The sequence below is a fragment of the Sinohyriopsis cumingii genome, unplaced genomic scaffold (assembly GCF_028554795.1).
Source record: "Sinohyriopsis cumingii isolate HCF-2022 unplaced genomic scaffold, ASM2855479v2 utg001164l, whole genome shotgun sequence".
Lineage (NCBI taxonomy): Eukaryota > Metazoa > Mollusca > Bivalvia > Unionida > Unionidae > Sinohyriopsis > Sinohyriopsis cumingii.
In genome coordinates this window covers 559,535-582,101 of record NW_028315966.1, presented here as the reverse complement: position 1 = coordinate 582,101, position 22,567 = coordinate 559,535, and the positions used below count along the sequence as shown (strand labels likewise).

At 36.6% G+C, this 22,567-nt stretch overlaps 1 protein-coding gene across 2 annotated transcripts in view; it reads left to right on the top strand.

Moving 5' to 3' along the window:
* The first annotated feature begins 5,857 nt into the window (after positions 1–5,857).
* The window catches only part of LOC149772822 (midasin-like), a 270,606-nt gene continuing 253,896 nt past the window's right edge, over positions 5,858–22,567 (top strand). For both annotated transcript variants that reach the window (XM_089947241.1, XM_089947240.1), the window contains exons 1-6: positions 5,858–5,981; positions 10,195–10,421; positions 14,186–14,285; positions 17,022–17,149; positions 17,574–17,681; positions 22,358–22,544. In XM_089947241.1, coding sequence (XP_089803367.1) covers positions 5,889–5,981; positions 10,195–10,421; positions 14,186–14,285; positions 17,022–17,149; positions 17,574–17,681; positions 22,358–22,544 — 843 coding nt within the window. In that variant the 5' untranslated portion in view covers positions 5,858–5,888. The remainder of the gene's footprint in view (positions 5,982–10,194; positions 10,422–14,185; positions 14,286–17,021; positions 17,150–17,573; positions 17,682–22,357; positions 22,545–22,567) is intronic.

Sequence of the window (22,567 nt, the reverse complement as noted above, 5' to 3'; positions counted from 1 at the left end):
TGCTGCAGTGAGGGCAATGACTGAAGATAGGTTCTTGAATACACTTCTCGCACTCTCGATGAGCCACACAGAAATTAGGAATGTGAATGCCGGTCTTCTTGCATGCATTCGAAATCGAAAAAGATGAAATTGCCTTTCTTCTTGTGTCCATCCTCTTTCTCTGGTTGGGATTGGTATTTTTGCACGTAGCATTGGTGTTCCAAGTCCACGATGTGGTGACAAATGTGACATTTTTTCTTTTCTCGATATACGTGTGCCTTGGCATTATTGGTAAGTATGCCTTGTCCACACGTAGGGCACAATCTCAGCAGTTGACAAGTACATTTGTTCTGTGAACCTTGCGTCTTCAAATGTTGTTGGTAACAGGTAGGGCTGACAAACGTGCGCAGACAAGCTGGACAATGCACTGGTTCTTGCCCTTCAGGGTGGAGAGGCCAAACATCCTGAGCATTTCGATCTGCAATGTTTGTGTTGCTCTCGATTGTTATAACCATAGTCACATTTCTCACAGTAATAACCGTATCCCAGGAATGAGGTGATACTGGTAATGGTATCGAAATGGTCATCGTGATGATAGAGGTGAATGTATTTTCCATCCTTAAAGTCTTGGTCTCGAAACAACAGAGGCCCGCGCACTTCTTGAGGGTACACTTTCAAGATGTAGCGTGGAGCTAGGACATCTTGCAAGTTTTGCATCTCAGGAATGCCACAGGGTTTGTCTTTGGGCAAGTCGGCTTGTTGCAACAGGAGTTTTGCTTCACTTCGTTCTTTGGCTCGGTCCGATTTTCGAATGTTCTCCCAGACTCTTTTCCATTCTACCGTGTCTTTTTTGTTGGCATAGGTTCGTCCCACCACGATAGCCCTGGCTAAACACATCTGGTCTTGAGAATTGTGAATTTGGACGAGGCTACGCTTAATGCTGCAAAGGTCGTTTACCAATATCTTTTTGCGTCCAGTCCCTTGAGGAGGAGACACGTGGGTCATGAACAGTGTGGCTTTTCCGTCGGTGATGTCAAACTGGTCATTGGATTGTTGTACGTGTTGAATTTTGTCCATGACTTTCGAAGGGGTCAATTCTGCAGGGTACTAAACTCGATCCAAACAGGGGATTTCAAGCCGTCGTGTTGTATGGAAAGTCTCAAGCGATCGTCTTCTTTGGCTTGACATTGTCGCTTGAGTGTGGTGAGCAAAGAATCCCACATCTCGGTGATGAACCCTTCTGCTTGCTCTAACGGTACGTCGGACTTGAAATTTTTAAACTTCACCGTGTATTTGTAAGCCGTGGTTCTAAATTTTATATAGGGGCGCTTTTCTGTCTCTCGAATGTGATAGTACTTTTCAGGGTTGACTAAGGATGGTGAACTTTGTTTAGAGGAAGGCTCTCTGGGTTTGAATTCTGGTTCACTCATGTCCTCTTCAAAATCACTGGCATGAATTTGTGCCAAGACTTCAGCTCTGGTACGAGGCGATAGATCACGTTTCTGCCTCTTACTTTCTTCTTCTTTCTTCTTGAATGAATTGAATCGTTTCATCTTGACTGCAAAAAGTCAAATGACTAAAATTTTAACACCATGGGTTACTTTATAGTCATGGCAGACCAGTGTATATAAAGGGCATGTGTCTTGTCCTTTCACTATTCATTTCACTCTCAAACCGAGCACAACGATGGAAGAAACTACACAAATCGAACATTTCATCAGAGCGTTGCGAGGGGTCATTAGAAAATTTTCTTCAGACCAGTCGTCGGACTACTCACCTTCCTTGCGAGATAACAGTCAAGATACTTGCTATATCTGTCAGAAGAAAGGGCATTGGTCTTCAGAGTGTCCAGACCGTCAAAAAAGAAAAAAAAGGGGCTAGAAAAGACAAAAGTCAAGATACCTGTTATTATTGTCAAGAAAAAGGACATTGGTCTCCAGATTGCCCGAAAAAGAAACAAGAGGAGTCAGAAGAAAAGAGGGATTCTGAAGAGGAGTCAGAAGAAGAGAGGGATTCTTCAGATGAAGAAAGCAGACAGGTGAAGAAAAAGACACAGGAAAAGAAAAGAAGAAGGGAAGAAAGTGAGGAGGAAGAGGAGGAAAAGATTGTGACGGTGAAGAAATTTAAAAAACAGAGAGACTAAACAATGAGACAGAAGAAGTGTATGAACTTTCTAAAGTGTTATGTTGTAAATTGAATTGTAAAATTTGTACCAGAATAGAAAGTCTATAAAATATAAATGTCTTTGAGTTTTGATTTTAAAATAAGAACCTACAGTCACGCCCACTCATACACATGTAATATAGGGGTAAAATATTTATTTTTTTGAGTTATTGGCAATTGAAAGTCTATCTCTTTTCGAGAGACGTGGGTGGCCCTGCAAAGGGCCTTTTTTCTTGGTGAAGGGGTGAGTTTAAGCAATCAACTTTAACTGTCTTAAGCCTTTGCCACGGCCAAGGCCTACTTCTGGACTGCGTACTGTTGATGATGATGATGATTTGGTTGAAATCACTAAGGTTGGCACGGTAGGCTTAGTCACAGGGCTGGAGTGTTTAACTCGGGAAGGTCGTATTCTCTTCGGTCGTGATAAAGAAGTATGATACATTTGTTTCAGACTTCTTAACTCCGCTAAAATGTCTAACAGTACCGTGACCGTTTGATTTTTACACCCTTGTTTCCTTGCTATTGCTACTTCTTCTTGTTGTTTTTTTTTCTTACCTCTTCTTCTTGCTGCTGTTGCTGTAGGAGAAAAGCTTGTTCCGCTTCCTTTTGCTGTTGTACAAATTTCTCCAATTCTTCTTTCTGTCTCTGTCTAAATTTCTCCACGTGCGGTAATGAAGGAGAAGGTGGCGAAAGTTCAGGAACAAATTCTTGCGAGGTAAGAAAATCCACAAAATCCCAATTCACCTCTTCTGAAAGTAAGTCCGGGTTCCCTTGGGCGGTCTCCACTGCTGGTGCACCCCAATTTATTGTTTTCTGAGTTTCCGTCATGTTGAAAAACCTGTCGCATGGATTGACTGCACACAGGCGATAGCGAATCTATATAGACCACGTGACGTCACAGACTGCTCTCTTCCGATTGGATGCGGGCTGACTGAATTTTGTAACGCGTGTTTGGATTTGTCAATGAACTGAATCCGTTTCAATCCTTCCTCTACCTATAAATAAGCGCAGTTCACTGCATTGATTCACCTGTTCTCGGCGCCTCATCATGTGGACCGATGTTGAATCTTCAACCCTTGTATCTTCGATGATGTTCAGGACGGACATACCGCGATGTATGTCCGATCCAAGTGGACAGTTGTCCACAGGACAGACACCAGTCTGTGGATGCGAAGAGTATATGTGGAGCGTCAAGGATGCCTCAAAAGAGTCCTGATTTACGGTCCTGCAGTCAGGCGCAGCCTAAGGACAAGAAGAAGACCAATGTGGTGCCCTTTATGTTAATATATCTTAATATTAACATAAAACCCAAAGGCCCTTTTCAGGGCCACCCACATTTCTCGAAAAGAGATAGACTTTCAATTGCCTACCCCATTTTTTTATTTATTTTTTTTTTTATTTTTTAATTTTTAAATCCCATGTTAAATTCCCCTTGTCCCTAGACAGTTACACGATTTATTCCCATGTTAAATTTCCCCTTGTCCCTAGACAGTCCCACGATTTATTCCCCCCATGTTAAATTCCCATTGTCCCTAGACAGTCCCACGAACTATTCCCTAATGTTAATTCCCATTGTCGCTACGGTACAAACTTTTTTCACTAATGTTAAATTTTACATAGTCCCTACGGTACAACTCTCCATTTTAACATGGAAGTCCCCTAGTCCCTACGGTATCCCACTTCACTACTAACATTGATAATTGCACCAGGAGCTTCTTCACGAACAACATCAATAGCTTTCATCGATAAGTGTTTTGCAACAGGCGCTACTTTTGGAGCTAACCTTCTAAATAATTCCTGAACAACATCACCAAGTCCATCTCCGTAAATTGCTCTGTAGATTGGTAATCGTGAGTTTACTGCTCTGACCGGTACGGATTTACGATGATTATTGTGTACGATCATCTTATTTTATTTACCATTTATCTAATCATGGTGACAACTAGTCACTATAATCATTATCGTGCTCATCAATAAGTTCTCGGTAAACACCGATATCCATAATACCACCTTGGAATAATCGCCGACAAATATCAGCTGCTTCATTGGTTATTTCTGGTGAGTTATTACCAGCCCGTTTCCCCCCTATGAGAACTTCTAACCGTGACACGTCATTGAGGATATTATCAGGACAAGCAAAATTATTTCCTCCTGATGTAGTCAGGAAACCACTTCCTACAGCGCTCGGAGGATCATCATCATCCTTTCCTGCCAACATCTGTTCCCTTTCTCTTTTAAACTACTCATTTGGTTTCCTCAATATAGTAAGTCGTCCGGTGTTTGCTCGCTGCAGGAATGAAGGTTTTTGCTGCGGTGGAGGAAGTTGATATGAAGGTTCCTCCTGGGAAGGTTGTGATTGTTGTTCTATTTGTTTCAGTGTTTCTTTATAAAGTCTCTTTACTTCTTCATCAAGACCTCTGTATTCTAAATCACTATCTCTGGCTTGCTTTTTGTTTTTATATATGCGATATATCCATTTAATAAGATTATCATCTTTTACTTTTTCATGACCGGGTTTAAAATATCAGATTTATTAAATATACTAATTAATACTTTTTCAGGTAATTTTTCTCTTTTAGCATTTCTAATATCTTCAGCAAAACCTTCCCTAAATCTTTCAATCAGTTCAGTATTTTCTTTTATTGATTTAGATGCAAGTTCTTTTTTCACGTCAGCAACTTCAGTACGAACTTTGCCAATATCTTCAATTATTTCATCGCCGACGGGTGGAGGTTGAGCTGCAGCTGTATCAGTTGGAAGATCTCGTAAAATCTTTTCTGTTTGTTTGGTTCTTCTTGCTATTTTTTCAGCTTGTTCTGCGGTTTGTTTTGATACTGAAAGAAGAACTTCCTTGATGACAGTTGTAACTTTTTCAGTAGCTGCAGTCAACTTGTGCTTGCTACTGCTCTTGTAGGTTTTCTCTAAAAGAATCTCTAACAGGATGAATTTTTTTGATTGCTTCTAATCGTTCTCGGGCTAACCAGGCAGTATGAGATTCCGGATTTACCATTATTTATTACAACATAATGATTTAATTACAGCAGCAGGGGAGGTGTGACCTCAATAAAGTATAATGTATATAAACAAAGTGCATACAAAAAAGCCCCACAAAGACACAATAAAGTAACCCTAAGGAAAACTCTTGGAGAGGAACTCTGGATTGGTTAGAGATTTTAGTTTGGTGTTGGTGACCTTATTATTATTTTCGTATGAGATTATGTTTTAAGCAAGTTATATTTCAGCAAAAGGTCTGTTCACCTCCCCTGCTGCTTCACCACAAGAACACATCGGCTATAACAAATCCGCTCATTAAAAACTGGTATGCAATAATTAATCGGCATGCAGACAGCTACAGTGAGGAATCAAATAAATGATGGTATTAGCTGATGAAACTAACCAATATACGTATGTTTTATCCGAAGAAATTCATTAATATTTTTTGACAATCAAGCGAGCTTCCGTATTATTTTTCATAGCACCCTCTAAACACACCGGTCTTCCTGTCGTGTTGAAAATTATAAACCATGTTTCCGATACGTTGCAATGAAAGTCGTGAGTTTTAAAAACAAACCCACACGATGCTTCATTCGTAGTTATTAAAAAAATAGCAATCAATAAATGTATTGTCATATTTTATTCTATAAAAACAAGAGAGTTGTTGATATCAGTATTTACCTCTGATCATTGTTTACCTCTGAGCATTACACACGTGCTTCCTGTTGTTGTAAAGCGTAACACACTATCACATGTATTCTTGGAAGACATTTGAGGCTCTTGACCATTTATGTAAACAAAACAGTTTTGCATCAACACAGCTTTCTCAATTTTTATCAAAACAGGTACTAATCATAATATTATTTCAATGATTATCTCAATTGTCTAATTGTACTATACTCTGTTTTCCTGTGAGATTCCTGGCCTCCATGAAATTTTGAAATTCAGTGTTGCGTCTTGATTGGGCTGTCAGAAGGGACATGTTATTTCCCTCATTCTCCCATTGCTAATTAAGATATGGAGATTGTTTAAATTTCGTAGGACAGTTGCAGTTTGAGGTGAGGTGGGCCAGTTCAGTTACCCAAGGTGCAACACTTCTAGTCGGACGTACTCGTCCCAGATTGTTAGTCCTGCAATATAAGACATGTTGGTTTTGTTTTATTGCTATGTCTTACTATCCAAATAACACCCTTGTACAGCGTGTTGATATCGAAACGAGTAGTCAAAGTTTCAGGAATATCTCACATATTTGGCAGCATATATCGACATAGTCCTACCTGTAAGACCCGACGCTGATATTTATGTTGTGGGCGTCAGGATCTTACAGCCTAACTAATGGCGCTGTGTAGTGTGTTTTCATGTCGACTAACATCGTTACGAAAGTAAAATTTTCAGGAATATTTCACACAAATGACAACTAAAATAATGACGCTTTTCTACAAAGTAAAGTTATAATGTTTTAGTCAGACTTTACTTACTATGATGCCTTTTCTCTAATAAATTCAAATTCTCACAAAAGAAATGAACCCGTTTTCAAGTTTCTTTGGCCTACTTTTCAGTTGGCTGGAAAGCGATGAAAGCCGAGAATGCCGAAATCGGATAAAGTTGAAACATTATTTTTTAACGAAACGAATAAAAAATATATTATACCTATTGGAACTGTAAGCAACGGTTTGTTTCGTTCAAGAAACATATCCCAAACATCAACCTACTTGAACTTACTTCGGCATACCTCGACTACCGTCGCATTGCAACAAATTCAAATGTATGTCAATGGAACGTGAAAATGCATCCATTTGCTTGTGTCATATTTTCATTCCGCCAGGATAAAGACAGCACAGTAAGTATATTAATTGCACATAAATTAGTGGAAAAATGTCAATATAGGCTGCTAAATGTGTGAGATGTTCCTGAAACTTTGATTACTCATTCCGATGTCAATGACATCGGAACCCACTATACAAGGCCATTATTTGGATAGTAAGACATAGCACCTCAACAAAATCAAAATGTGCTATGTCTTACATGTAGGACTAATATCGACACTCTTCTAGTAATTTATGTGTAATTAATATACTTACTGTGCTGTCTTTATCCTGGTGGAATGAAAATATGACATCGCAAATGGACACATTTTCATGTACCTACATTTGAATTTGTTGCAATGCGATGGTAGTCGAGGTATGCCGAAGTATATTTAAGTAGGTTCATGTGGCAGATATGTTTCTTGAATGAAACGAAATGTTGCTTACAGTTCCAATCGGCATCATGTATTTTTTATTCATTTCATTAAAGAATAATATGCCAACTTAACCTTATTTCGGCATTCCTGGCTTTCATCACTTTCCACTCAACTGAAATATAGACCAACAAAACTTGAAAACAGGTTCATTTCTTTTGTGAGAATTTGAATTTTTTAGAGAAAAGACATCAGAGTCTGACTAAAACATTATGACTTTACTTTGAAGAAAAGAGCGGTTATTTTAGTTGCCAGTTCTGTTAGATATTCCTGAAAATTTTACTGTCGTTGCAATGTTTGTTGACATCAGTGTCAAGGTCTTGCATGTAGGACTACCCAGATTATCAGACCAAATTATTTTAAAATCACACGAAAATTGAAATTGTTTACAACAGGGTGTTTTAAGATGATCCCGTTTAGGTAGACTGAAGTACATGTTCATTTTTACCAGTTTGTCATCAAGTTGGACTAATAAATATCTGCAGGTAAAAGACTAGACTGCCCTTTTGTTCAATCAAGTATTACCAAATCAATTTTTTATATATATATATATATAAAACATTTTAATACTAACCTCTAAATGTTTAAGATTATATATTTAATATTACATGGCTGATCTGGCAGGGATGGTCCTGGCTTTTAAAAAGTTGTCACAAAAATTTATAATATGTATATTATCACCAAACTCAATATTTTGTTGCCAATTTTCAAAAAATGTCTCTAGAACAAGTAGTGAATATTTTTCCAAGTCTATTAATATAATAGGCAATGAAAATATGGAAATTGAAACAGATGGAATAATTATTACTTTATTGACAAGCCAATACAGCCATAATATTACAAAATAAATCATTACATGACTGTTTTGCACTACTTCCATGGTCTTTGCATCCCGCATCACCATTAGTGCATAGGTATGATTGTTGTCACCTGAAATAAATGCATTATCAAATGTAAAATATCTACTTTCCTGACATCTACAGTCTCTCTCATTTTTTAACAGAAACATCAGGTATTAAGCAAATCTATAATATGTATATTATTTTCCAAATAACAGTTTTGTAAGAAACAATAGTTAATGGCATTTTAATGCTAAAACCCTATGATTGTATTTTTCAATGTAATAAAGTGATGTATAATGCGATCATCGATTTCATGCATTCAGGAATTAAATGCCCCACCCCCCCTTTAAGGCTAGCTTAAAAGTACATCTCCGTCAACCAGGAGGGGTTCAGAAATTTATTTTTGCTGCGCTTTACATGCTTTGCTTGTAGTGAATTGCTTCCTAAATCCCAAGAATGATCACTGAATGCTGTAGATTTTTTCTCGACAAGCAAACTAGGCTCGCCATTCCTACCAATGAAACTTTCACAAGTCAACACCTGGCATTAATGTACCATATGTATATATATAAGCATTAATTACCATCAGTAAACTAAAAGAAGGAATGAAGAAACAAAAAAGGGCATTTTTTATTTGTCAATCAATTGCTAGTGCATTCACTCACTGTAGAACAGGCGGTTTCTTTGAAGTATGTTGAAGAGGCTTGAGTCTAACCTTTAGCTGTTGTGCAGTTTGGGCACAGATGACCAGAATATAAAATGTGGGCATGTTGTGGGGGGGGGGAATAATGCACTCCAAAGGGAGAAATGGCATGTCTTTTGAGAATTTCACGTGTATCGGACTTGAAATATCCTTGAATATTTAGTGAAAACGATGCTTAAATATGACACAAGAAATTTCCAGATAGTAGGTCCCAATCTGCGTGTTTTCGGATTCAACCTCCCAATTTGGTTTTTGAAAAGATTTATTTTTAGTGAGGCCTAAATCTTTTGGAGTGGGGGGTACACCGTATCCCTTCCTGTTGTGATCCTTTGTACAACACTGGAAGTGAGTGCTAATTATAGGTAGCCAGGTAAATTGAAAACACAGAAGTGTTGTTTTTGTTTCTTATGCCTGTATATAAGTACCTGTTGCTGGACAATGTTCTCATTCTGCAGACATTTTATGCTGTATTTAGATATTTGACAGGAAACACTTGTTTGGAGGAAATAGAAAGTGCTCATTGGACTATAATATCATTTTGTGACTATTGTGTATTATTCAGAGGAGTTCTGAACAATGCTATTTGACACATCAGGAATGTTGGCAGAGAATATATTCATGGATCTGAAAACCATATTCAACATTTCATTCTTTTGGATATCTTTTACAAAACTTGTTGGTTTGCTTCTTTCTGTTCCTTTATAACCATAGGGTCATAACAGTACATTGAAACCATTCAAAGTGGAAAACTCTTGGAACCCACTCATCCCTCGAATATGGTGTTTTATAGGTTTTCAGTCTATGTTTTCACAGATGTGAGAAAATTGTGTTTCTAAATGCATATATATATATATATATATAGAGAGAGAGAGAGAGAGAGAGAGAGAGAGATTGTTTGCTATTGGGTCTGAGGTTGGAATGATTTTTCTTTTAGCTGGGTTAAACCATTGCTACACATGATATTAAATGCCCTACTTTCGTATTGTTATGCACTTTTATGATGCAACCTTGCTGGAACATACCGCAGTAAAAGGGCAGTCTTATTTTTAACAGTGACTATATCTGTGCCCCAGAATGAACAGCATTAGAAATGGAAATTGTGTGTACATTTATCTTTAGATACCATTCATTTATGCAAAATAAAATAGTGCAGCCCACAATATTGTGCATGTAATGGAAAGGGAAAAGAATGCTATACCAGCAGATTTTAGCTCATAACATGTATTGCTATTCTTCAGGTATTTAGACCATGGTTTTATTTTGTGTTGTTCCAGATATGGAATGCTACAGACAGGCAAGCGTTGTTGGACAGACTTGCCGAAGTGTTTGTGTATGGATGTGCAAAGGAAGTTGCAGTATGTTTCCAGCCTTTATTGCTAGAGATTATTACAAGAGCCAAGAACAGAGTTATTAGCCAGAGTGAGAAAGATAACTTCAATAGGCATCAGAATCTAGTAGTAGCCCTCAGTCAATGCTTGGAACTGGGACCAGAGATTAGACGGTATGACATAAGTTGCAGGCAACTCAATTTGCTCTCATTATACTTTTTGCATATTTGACTTCAGATGCTATTATATTTCATCCATTGCTGGGTCATAATAAGAAAACACACTTGAAATGAGTGAATCCATAGCTAAAAGAAAAGAAAATCTGCTGCATGATGCCCCAGTGCTAGACATCACTATAAACTACCATACTGCAGACATCGTAGTGATATGACTGAAATATTGTTAAAGCTACATTAAAAATATAAATCATACACACACCTTAGTTTAGCTGTTCTTGTAACACAGTGTCATTATTTTTACAGTCAAACCTTCATCATCATTTTTCTGTATATAAAAACTACAGTTGTATAAAAAGTAACCCTCTGTTGGATGCAGCATTATATTATTTGTGCTGTTATGACTATTGTCTATGTAACAAGAAAGAGAAAAACCAGTTTTATATAATTGAAAATATAATTTTATTTCCCAAAATACATAGTGAAAGAATTAAAATAACTTACAATATGGTGAATAAAATCTTTAAGTCTAAATCTGCTATCAATTCCAAAGGTAATCCAAATGAGTTCCAAAGGTATTCCAAATGATTGTCACTAATGTGTTGATGTATCAACAGTGCAGAAGAATTATTATGATATCATCCTAGAATGTTTTAAAATTAATTCATATTAATTCCTTGATAGCAGATTTCAGCTCTCAATGGAAGACCTGCAAGCTACCAACGCTGAAGCATAGTTTTTGAGTTTTGTTGAAAACAGTCAACCTTTATCAGCTGGAGACCATACTAAACATTTTTTCCGACAAATATTACCAGACTCGAAGATCGCTTCATGAATTATTGTCAAAATTCACTAATTTTTATCCCTGTTTTCACCAACTGCGAGCCTGGAGGGTTGGCAGCTGTGTATAGTACATCTTTACCTTGGAACTTTATGAATGAATCTATGTACTTGATACATCTATGACTCTACAGTTATTTGGTATTCATATTCAAAATGCCATTAACTAAACAACCCTTACATGAATTGTTAATTTGAAAATATTACACATTATATAGATATAAATAATAGTTACTACTGTATAAAGAACTCACACTCATAAAAAGTTTTTAATTGATCCCCATTAGTGACTGTAATACAAAGAGTTTTGGTTGTTATTTTATAAGGTTAAACTCTATTCTTTTGACCAAGTCTGGATATATACAAACTGTTTAGTGGGCATACTTTTCATTTCTGTTACCTTATAATGTAATGGTATTTACCAAGACCTGTCTTAATTTTTCAAGCTGTACACCTTATCCTTGACTTAGTCATGTAAATTTGTACTCCTTATCCTTGACTTAGTCATGTAAATTTGTACTCCTTGTCCTCGACTTAGTCTTGTAAATTTGTACTCCTGTCCTTGACTTAGTCATGTAAATTTGTACACCTTACCCTTGAATTGGTCATGTAATTTTGTACACCTTATACTTAACTTAGTCATGTAAATTTGTACTCCTTGTCCTTGATTTAGTCATGTAAATTTGTACTCCTGTCCTTGACTTAGTCATGTAAATTTGTACACCTTACCCTTGAATTGGTCATGTAATTTTGTACACCTTATCCTTGACTTAGTAATGTAAATTTGTACTCCTTGTCCTTGACTTAGTTATGTAAATTTGTACTCTTTATTCTTGACTTGGGGCCCCAAGTGGCTGAGTGATCTAAAGCGCTCTCTGTCACGGATCACTGCCATCTCACCTCTGTCTGCGTGGGTTTGACTCTCGGGCTCGGCCAATGTGGATACGTGAGAAAGCTTGCCAGTAGCTTCTCGTGGGTTGGTGGTTCTTTCTGGGGTTTTCCTGGGTTCTTCCTCCACCATTAATACTGGCCGCCATGTATAGCCTATCTTGTGCTGAAAAATGGCGTTAAACCCTTCAACAACAACAACAATTCTTGACTTAGTCTTGTAAATTTGTACTCCTGTCCTTGACTTAGTCATGTAAATTTGTACTCCTTATCCTTGACTTAGTTATGTAAATTTGTACGCCTTCTACTTGACTTAGTCATGTAAATTTGTACACCTTATTGACTTGGTAATGTAAATTTGTACACTTTGTCCTTGACTTAGTCATGTAAATTTGTAAGCCTTATCCATGACATACAGAGATCTCGGAAATGCTTAATTGCGCATATTTGGATGCCAATTTTTGATCTGGGACACAGAAAATCACTGAGGCTGGAGTCCTCCGTATGCATGTAATAGGTGTGCGGCAAAATTCAAAGACTTGCCAGTCCTGCTTCAGCCACCTGCTTTGTGGGAAAATGTGTTGATCAGTTAGCTGTGCTGATATTTACAATGACAGAATTCAGTGACTGAAAGACCCCTTGATGTACATGCATGTTGCCATTTTATAAGAGTAGATAAGAAAGAACATGATGCAGTAGCTGGGCAGCAAGTTCAAAGGCTTTGACTGATGGCCGGGTGGGAAAATGTACTGATATTTACAGTGATTGAATTCAGAGGCAGAAAGACCCAGAGATGTACATGTGGTCATTTATAAAAGTACATCAAAACAACAACTTTAGCTTTCATTATTGTGTTCATTTCTGAATGTAGCGGAATAAGCAGTGCATGTGACCTCAGAATCAAGACATGTTGAGACTTAGACAAAATGCCATTCGTAAGTGGGTGACAAGTCACCTAAAAATGTAAACTTTGCCTTCTGTTAGGAAAGCGAAAACGACTTCGCCCTGTGATTATTTAAGAGGTACATTGACTGGCAATATCTATTGTTTTTAAATGCCCCTCACCTTAGTCCGGTTAGTTCTAGTGTTGTGGCGAAATGTATTCATCAAGGCATCAGTAGCTAGGAAAAAACTTTTTATATCAATTACGTTGACAAACAAACTCTTGCCCATTCACAAGCATTATGTTTTGATAGCTGATTGACCATTAACGCTTTACTGAGTAAGGTAGTACAATTTCCTGCATGCTATCCTTTGATGATAAAACAAACAAACTTGTGTTTTAAGATCAGAATCGGTGATCTGGATATATATTAACTGCCTCTTATACACTATTTCGTCATAAAATTAGTTTGAAACTGTAAGTGAACCAGTAGGCCTAACAGGAAATAATGGTGGACTTTGCTAAGTCTGGGATGTACCAGTTTATTAGATTGTCTGTTTTCTTAAATTATCGGGCAAATATATTCAGAAAAAATATATAAATCATTGAAACCAAAGCCTAGGTATTATTTTATTAAAGATTTAACTTTAAAATGCAAATTGTGTAGGTCAGAAATGTACGAGACAGTGCTATGTTGTGAAATTCGCTAGATGTGCTTTAAGGTCTAAGCTGTTTTCTGACTTGACAGGTATTTGTGAAAATACAGGGGAAAAAAACAGCAAATCAGATACATGTACTATTTATTTGCCTAAAATTACTACAAGTACATATACAAATAAATAAATCATAAATTTGTGATCCTGTCAATGGACTGTTGTAATGAAGCTATATTATAGTGAACGATTACATTTAGAAAACCTCTCCATCTAAAAACAGATGCACTCACATCTGTGTTGATTCTATAGGAAAGAAGAAACTGCATCTTTTGATTGTGGGACTCCTATTTTTACCAAAATGGGAGTCATGGACTTCTATTTTTAAAATCCTAGCGAGACCTCTGACATAGCAATATAAAATTGTACACCTTATGCTTGATTTAGTCACATAAATTTGTTTGGTTCTTACACCTTAGTGTTAATTATATTTGTAGGTTTGCTGTGGAGTATTTACAGCAGCAGAAGCAGCCATTCCTTCCAGCACAACATGAAACTGATGGAGAACCTAAAGCCAAGAGGATCCGAAAAACACAGGTTAATCAAGTCAACACCCTCTTTCCTCATCGCTGTTTTATAATTATCTTTTTTGTCACGCTTGTGAAGTATAGGCCGGTTGTAGGTACCGCAGGGCAAGAGATTGTATTTTGGTCCATTTCTTCAATACTGTTTCATGTACTGTCATTGAAACCTTATTGATACAGTCTTTCTCATCCACAACAAAAATAAGTGACAGTGGCCACTAGTTGTCATATTCCAGTGGTAACGTCCAGTTTTTGCATTTAGCTTATTTTTTCAAATACTTTTGCACCTAATGTGATGAAACTTGGCATATGCAGTCATTTTGGGGACTATTCAGTCATGGGAAGTATATGATAGTGTCCTACTTTTCTTGCACTAATGACTATACTAGTTGTTTGGACTTAACATGGGTGCAACAAGGAAGACATGCTATTCAACAGAATTCGTGTCTGTTATAAATTTTTCATGTCACATGACATGACCATGTCTGAACAACTTTGAGTTTCCACTAGGTGAGGATAAATATAAGGGATTAGTCTACATTCTCTGACATGTGCATTCAGTTCTGTTGCTTATCATGATGTTTTTGAGTAGGTTTTTGGTATACTCAAATCTGTTTAGCAAAAAATTTGCTCTTTGTGATTTTCTTTAGTAGTTTTCTTGTAGACTTACATCTGTTTAGCAAAGATTTTGTTCTTCCCCTTAAATATATATGGCATGGGGTTAGAGCGTCCACCTTGGATGCGGGAGGTCATAGGTTTCGAACCCCGGTCGAGTCATACCAAAGACATACAAAAATGGTACTAACAGCTGCCTCATTTGGCACTCAGCATTAAGAGGTTAGTGTTAGGACTGGTCGGCCTGGTGTCAGGATAATGTGACTGGGTGAGACATCATGCTATGTGTCTGTGGCATGATGCTCCCATGCTAGACATCACTATAAACTGCTACACTGCAGACATCATAGCAATATGACTGAAACATTATTAAAGCTACGTTAAAAATCATAATCACTCACTCGCTAAATATATATGTATACAGTTATACTTTAAATGTGTAATACAATATTATTTCATGAAAGTTAAATTCATATAAGTGTTAGCGATTAACCAAATTTATTAATTTTAATTTTTACCTCTACTGGTCATAGAAGGTCTTATGAGATGATTTATTGTCCATCCATCCTTTAGCACAACTTCGTTATCACTACAGCTCCTTTGGATAATTTCCATGAAACTTTATGTGTGGAAAGGATTTCTATATTGGTCATAGTGGTAAAACAATGGAAACCTTGAATTAGCTTGTTTTACAAACTCCAGTACTAAGATACCTTTATGGACATCTTGAAAATCGTATTATCACTGCTTCTTCTGAATGGATGGTCATATCGACATGGGGTTTTCATTGAAAGACTTCTTATCATATCTATTTTGGTTCTAAATTTAAAATGGTGCCAATATGCAGTTCAGTATGGACACCACAGTGACATTCTTGAAAATTTGTGTTATCACTGCGCCTTCAAAATAGAACATCATATGGACATGGGGTTTCAAAAGAAGACTTTATGTGATGTAAAATGAAAATGATGCTGATCTGATGTTCAAGACTGCTGCTTCACCTGAATGGATATTTTTTATGAACACTGGGTTTTCAATAAAAGACTTCTCACAATGTCTAATAGGTCATAAATGAAATTGGTGCTGATTTGATTGTTATTGTTACTCCTTCTGAATGGATGTTCATATTATTATTATGTTTTTGCTGAAACACTTGTGATGTCTAGTTGTTCCTAAATGAAAATAGTGGCTTTCGAACATTCATTATGCCCACCACAATGACCATTCGAACATTCATTATGCCCACCACAATGACCATTCAAACATTCATTATGCCCACCACAATGACCATTCGAACATTCATTATGCCCACCACAATGACCATTCGAACATTCATTATGCCCACCACAATGACCATTCGAACATTCATTATGCCTACCACAGTGACCATTCGAACATTCATTATGCCCACCACAATGACCGTCTTGAAAATCTTTTTATCACTTCTCTTAAATGAATAGTGTATGACTGCAGTGAGTTTTGACTGAGAGACTTCTTATGATGTCTAGTTAGTCATAAATGAAAAGGGGCCCTGAGTGGTCTAAAGCGCTCTTCGTTACGGATCACTGCCATCTCACCTCTGTCTGCGTGGGTTCGAGTCTAGGATTTGGCTAACTTGGGTATGTGAGAAAGCTTGCCAGTAACTTCTCATGGGTCGGTGGGTTTCCCGGGTTCTTCCTCCACCATTAATACTGGCTGCTGTGCATAGCCCATCGTGTGCTGAAATATGGCATTAAACCCAACAACAACAACATAAAAGAAAATATTGGATATTCAGTATGTCTGCCACAAGGGTGATCTTGAAAATCTTGTCACTACTTCTCCTAGATGGCTGGTCATATTGACATTGTGCTTTCACCTAAAGACTTCTAATAATGTTTACTTGGTACTAATTTGGAATGGTGCCAGTCCATTTATGGTGTAATGGGCATTTGTCTTGAAAATCTTTTTATCATTACTCCTCCAGAGACGGTTTCGACACTCAGCAGTTAAAAGGTAGGCATGGTCTTATATTGAGTTCATGGGGAAAAAATTCAGTCAGTAAAACATCAGTCCCTTCGATGGACTTATGCTGCTATCATCTTCACAGAGGAAATTTATAACTTTGCTATATATATCTTATTCTCTCTGTCAGTGCCCTGCAGTTGACCTGTGTCAAGCGGCTTGGAGATGTGCCCGCCACCTTGGTCCCAGGTTGGGGAGCAGTCTGCCTTTGGGGAGAGTCTTTCACTACCTCAGTCATACAGACACTGATGTAAGATGGTAAGTTTTGTATGAAATACAGGAGTCCTATTAGGATGGCATTGAGGTATTTGTTGCTTAATATACTATTATTTTATGATATAAGTTTTGAATACCTTGATAATAAATTAATCATGATGGAGTTGATGATTATAATTTCATCATTGGATAGATGTAAAGATCAACTAGCACAATATTTTCCTTTCTTGAAACAGTTCTAAAGATGATAAAGCATATACTCTAAATATACTTTTTAATTCCCCCCCCCCAAGATAGTTAAGAATATAGTTGTATTTTCTGACTTTTATTGAAAGATAGATTCTCTGTTGAAAACTGTATTATTTTCTTTAACCTAGCCATGAATAAACTAGTCATGAATTAGGAAATGAAAAGCGAGAAAAACATGTTAGTAAACAAATAATTAAATTTGATTTTATGTCTCCAGGTTTTCTGCAGCAGCAGTCATGGAGCTGCAAGGAATGTCAGCAGGTCAGCATCATCAGTTACTGTCATGTCACTTCACAGAGGAGGAAATCACCAGATTATCATTGAAGTAAGTCTACATAAAGATCTACTCAAACTTGTAGCTGATGTACATTTTATGAATAACACTTTATGTATGGCATACACTAACATTAATTCTCAATGGAGTTTCAAATTTAGTAATTGAGAGATCAATTTAAATGACATTTGTGCCATGTGAGGTTGAATCTGTATCCAAGTTCTTGCAGACCTAAATAAATTTCATCAGATTTTCATATTGCACTGTGGGACCTTGTGTATTGCTTGGTGTATGATAGGGAAAAGCACATAGGTGTGGGATCTTATTGGTTGTTTGGTGTGTGATAGGTAAACACATGGAGGTCATGTGACCCTATTGGTTGTTTGGTATGTGATAGGAAAAAGTACATTGGTGTAGGATCTTATTGGTTGTTTGGTGTGTGATAGGTAAACATATGGTGGTCATGTGACCCTATTGGTTGTTTAATGCGTGAAAGGTGAAAGTACATAGGTCATGGGACCTGATTGGTGGTTGGCTGTATGATATGTAAAAGTATAGAGGTTGTGGAAACTTAATGGCTGTGTGATAGGTGAAAGTACAGAAATCAGAGGACCCAATTGGTGGTTTGGTTTGATAGGTAAAAGTACAGAGGTTGTGGGACCTTATTGGTTGTTTGTTGTATGTGTGTGTGTTGTGATAACATGAACATCTGTATTTTTCACATATTTCCTATCAAACTCAGTTTTCTTTGCTTGTTGCTTTCTTTGCACACATAAAGTAGAGATTTTTAGGTTTTACAAAAATGGAATGTTTTTTTTTTTTTTGCAATTGTACAGTTTGGGTTTTAGACAATCAATTCATGCATAGCTGCCAAATGCTTGTGATTCTTGATTTCAGTGAATTTTGAAACCTCAGAAGAAAAAAAACATATAAACCATGTGAAATGGTTGTACCTTGCTACTGGCTTTCTGTTCGCTGTTCAGTCACTATGATTAAAAAGTTCAATTATCTTGAAATGTGTTCTTTATATAATTACACTATTCCTTTTTTAAAAACATAGTTGTTGGTGTGTTGCTTTATCCAGTCAGATAAAGCAATCATTGAAATTTGTTCTACAATGGCATTTACTTTAAAATGATTGATGGAAATGTTAAAAGTTCAGTGACTTAGGTTATTTATGTCTACTAAATTCTTATGCTTCAAGATTTTTCTAGGTAAGGTATTATAACAAGGAGCAAATGCTTCTTGATCTTGTAAAATTGAAAACCAGTCAGTTATAATTAGTATTGAAAATCAATCAGTTATAATTAGTATTGAAAACCAATAAGTTATAATTAGTATTGAAAACCAGTCAGTTATAATTAGTATTGAAAACCAGTCAGTTATAATTAGTATTGAAAACTAATCAGTTATAATTAGTATTGAAAACCAGTCAGTTGTAATTAATATTGCAATTGAGCCATGTCTCATTAGTTATACTTAATTTAAGTAGGATCTAAGACCATATGAAACTATAACTCATATTCTTTGTATAAATTCTGCCATAGCACAAGTAAAGTATGCAGTTGCATTGGCTATTGACAGTTCTGTATTTATTCATATTATTGACACATAAACTATATGATCTTACGATGACTGACCAGGACGCTGTCCAATGCATTGATATACTATTTGCATGCTAAAATTTCAGTGCCAATGCTTGGATATACAGGCTGCTTACTAAGTTTCAAGGCCAATGCATGGATATACAGGTTGCATGCTAAATTTCAAGACCAAATCATGGATATATGGGATGCATGTTAAATTTTAAGGCCAATGCATGGATATACGGGTTGCATGCCAAATTTCAAGACCAAAGCGTGGATATATGCATTCATGCTTTAGGCATAATCATTATGCTTTTTTCCACTAAATTACGCCTTATGCATAAATGTATTCAGATTACGCATTTTCGGTATATCCCCCACCCCAAAAAAGTAATTTGTTTTCTTATTTTTATTAACATTCCATTAATCCTACAGACCGTATTCTAGAAAAGACGGCTTCTGTGTAACTACAACATAAGAGTACACTTGTTTGTAGACTTGCATGCACTTTCCTCACAGTATTATGTTCAATTAATAGTAGCTGCCCTATTTCCGAGAAACATACTAGTTTATAATTACAAACTTTTTACCTTGGATTCTATTTATAGCAGCTGCATGGCTGGTTTTCTAACTTTTAATCTTTGCTTGCAGATTCTTTGTTCTAATTCATATCTGGTACAAAACCAGTCTATGTGTATTTGGCGCTAAAAGTCAAACCCAATTTAATCTAGCTGATATGTGTTAGAGCAAAAATGTTTTTCAGATAATTTCCCAGATTGATTAGGAAAAGATGTAAAACCAATTCAGAGATGAAAACGTGATTTACACAATACAGTGTTCCATTCTAGGGAGCAGCTGCCCTATTTCCAAGAAACATGCTGGTTTCAAATTACAAACCTTTGCTCTCGGGTTCTATTTATAGCAGCTGCAGGGCTTAGGAGAGAATAGACTGGTTTTCTAACTTTTTGCTTCTTTGTTCTGATTCATATCTGGTACAGAAGCAGTCTGTATGTATCTGGCACTGAAAGTCAAGCCCCGTTTATTTTAGTCGATGCATGTGTTAGAGCAAAAATGTTTTTCAAATAATTACACAGATGGATTAGGAAAAGATGTAAAACCAATTCAGAGATGAAAACGTGATTTACACAATGCAGTGTTCCATTCTAGGGAGCAGCTGCCCTATTTCCAAGAAACATGCAGGTTTCAAATTACAAACCTTTGATCTTGGATTCTATTTATAGCAGCTGCAGGGCTTAGGAGAGAACAGACTGGTTTTCTAACTTTTAATCTTTGCTTCTTTGTTCTAATTCATATCTGGTACAGAAGCAGTCTGTATGTATTTGGCGGTAAAAGTCAAGCCCCATTTATTTTAGTTGATGCGTGTGATAGAGCAAAAATGTTTTTCAAATAATTACACAGATGGATTAGGAAAAGATGAAAAACCAAATTGACTTCAGAGATGAATACATGAATTACACAATACAGCATTCCATTCTAGGGCAGCTTCACGCCCCTTGCATGCTGTGTGGAAAGGATTTCTATATTGGTCATGGTGGTAAAACAAAAATTTTATAAATGCAGAGGCATTATGTACTGAGTTCTTAAAAAAACATGGACTACCCCTAGCGGTAGAAGACTATATTGGTCCTTTGTTCAAATGGATGTTTCCTGATTCCAAAATTGCAGAAAATGTGCATGTGTAAGAACAAAATCATCTAATATTGTTAGGTGTTTAGCAGAAGATACTTCACTTAAAATTGCAGAAGCCATGAAAATTGTACCCAGTCTGTGTAAAAGACTTTGATAACGAAAAGGGAAAAAACAGAGTGCTCTTCTTTCATTACCAGAATTAACAGTAGATTGCACTGAAGAAAACATATTTTGATTCGCATGATACTGCTTTGAATAAATATAAGTTGACAGAACTGTATGGAGTTTTCAGCTAATACTGCATCAGTGATGACTGGAATTCATAAAGGAATTGCATTCTGTATTTTGAAAAATGTCTCCATCATTGTACATATCAGGTTGTCTCTGTCATATGACATGCTGCGGTAAAAGCTGTTGATAAATTAGGCACTCTACCTGACCATGTACTTCATGCGGACAGAGTTGATTTTTTTCCTCTTATTTCCCAGCTAAAAGACCCAATAACTGCCAGATATAAATTTCCTCTTCTTTGTCAGGTTTAGAAGGGAATATTGGCTCTTTACCATTCTAATGCTGACTGTGGGAGATTGTTCAGTATTGTTAACAAAAATAAAAACTGAATTCAGATCCAGGCTCTGTAACCCAGCACTTAGAACTCTACTGGTGTGCAAAACATTCACTATGTCAATAAATAAACTTAATATGTACAAAATGATACTTCCTTCTATTTTAAGAAAATACTGTTGTTATTGAAACAGCTGGTACAAAGTGTTTTGAAATGCAATATGAGAGTCTATTGGTTTTTAAAGCTCAAAGTGTTATATACAAAAACCTTAAGCAGTAATTGATGTTAAAAGTACAGAGGGATAAATAAATCATTTTGTACATGTGGTTATTGAATTTTATCATGTTATATGTGGATTACTCTTATTCCGCTTGGATTACTATTTTTGTCCACTTGGATTACACTTTTTCCTCGCCAGGGGTTGGCATGTATGTATACGGGTTGTATGCTGAATTTCAAGGCCAATGCCCAGTGTGGGTATGTGAGAAAGCTTGCCAGTAGCTTCTCATGGGTCGGTGGTTCTTCCCGGAGTTTTCCTGGGTTCTTCCTCCACCATTAATACTGGCCGCCATGCATAGCCTGTCGTGTGCTGAAAAATGGCGTTAAACCCCACAACAACAACAACAACAACAAGGCCAATGCATGGATATAGGGTTGCATGCAAAATTACAAGGCCAATCAAATTTTCTCACACAAATTTAAATGAACTACTGAAACCACTAAAGTTTAAGATTTTTTAATAAACATTCACTACTTCTATGACTGACTTTAACAGGATTCAGACTTTTGGTTTGATCATTAGTTCACTATATTTGGTCTTCTCTATCTCCTTATATAATGTAAACTCAGTTGTTGAAGGTACCTTGTCATACTTTTCAATTCTGTAAATGCCATGAAAGCTCTGAATATATATATGACTATTTTAGATGGGCAGATGCCAGCAGTGACAGGAGTTGCAGTACAGCATCAGAGGCTATCTCCATTCTGGTGGAGAGAGTCCACACTTCCCAGTCCCACACCATGCATTGTGTTTTGGACTCTGATCTCAGTCCTGGGGTTGCATGTATTGGGGGAATTCTGCTTCCAGTATGGAAAAGTGAAACAACTAAACAGGTTCTGTAGAAAATTTAGTTTGA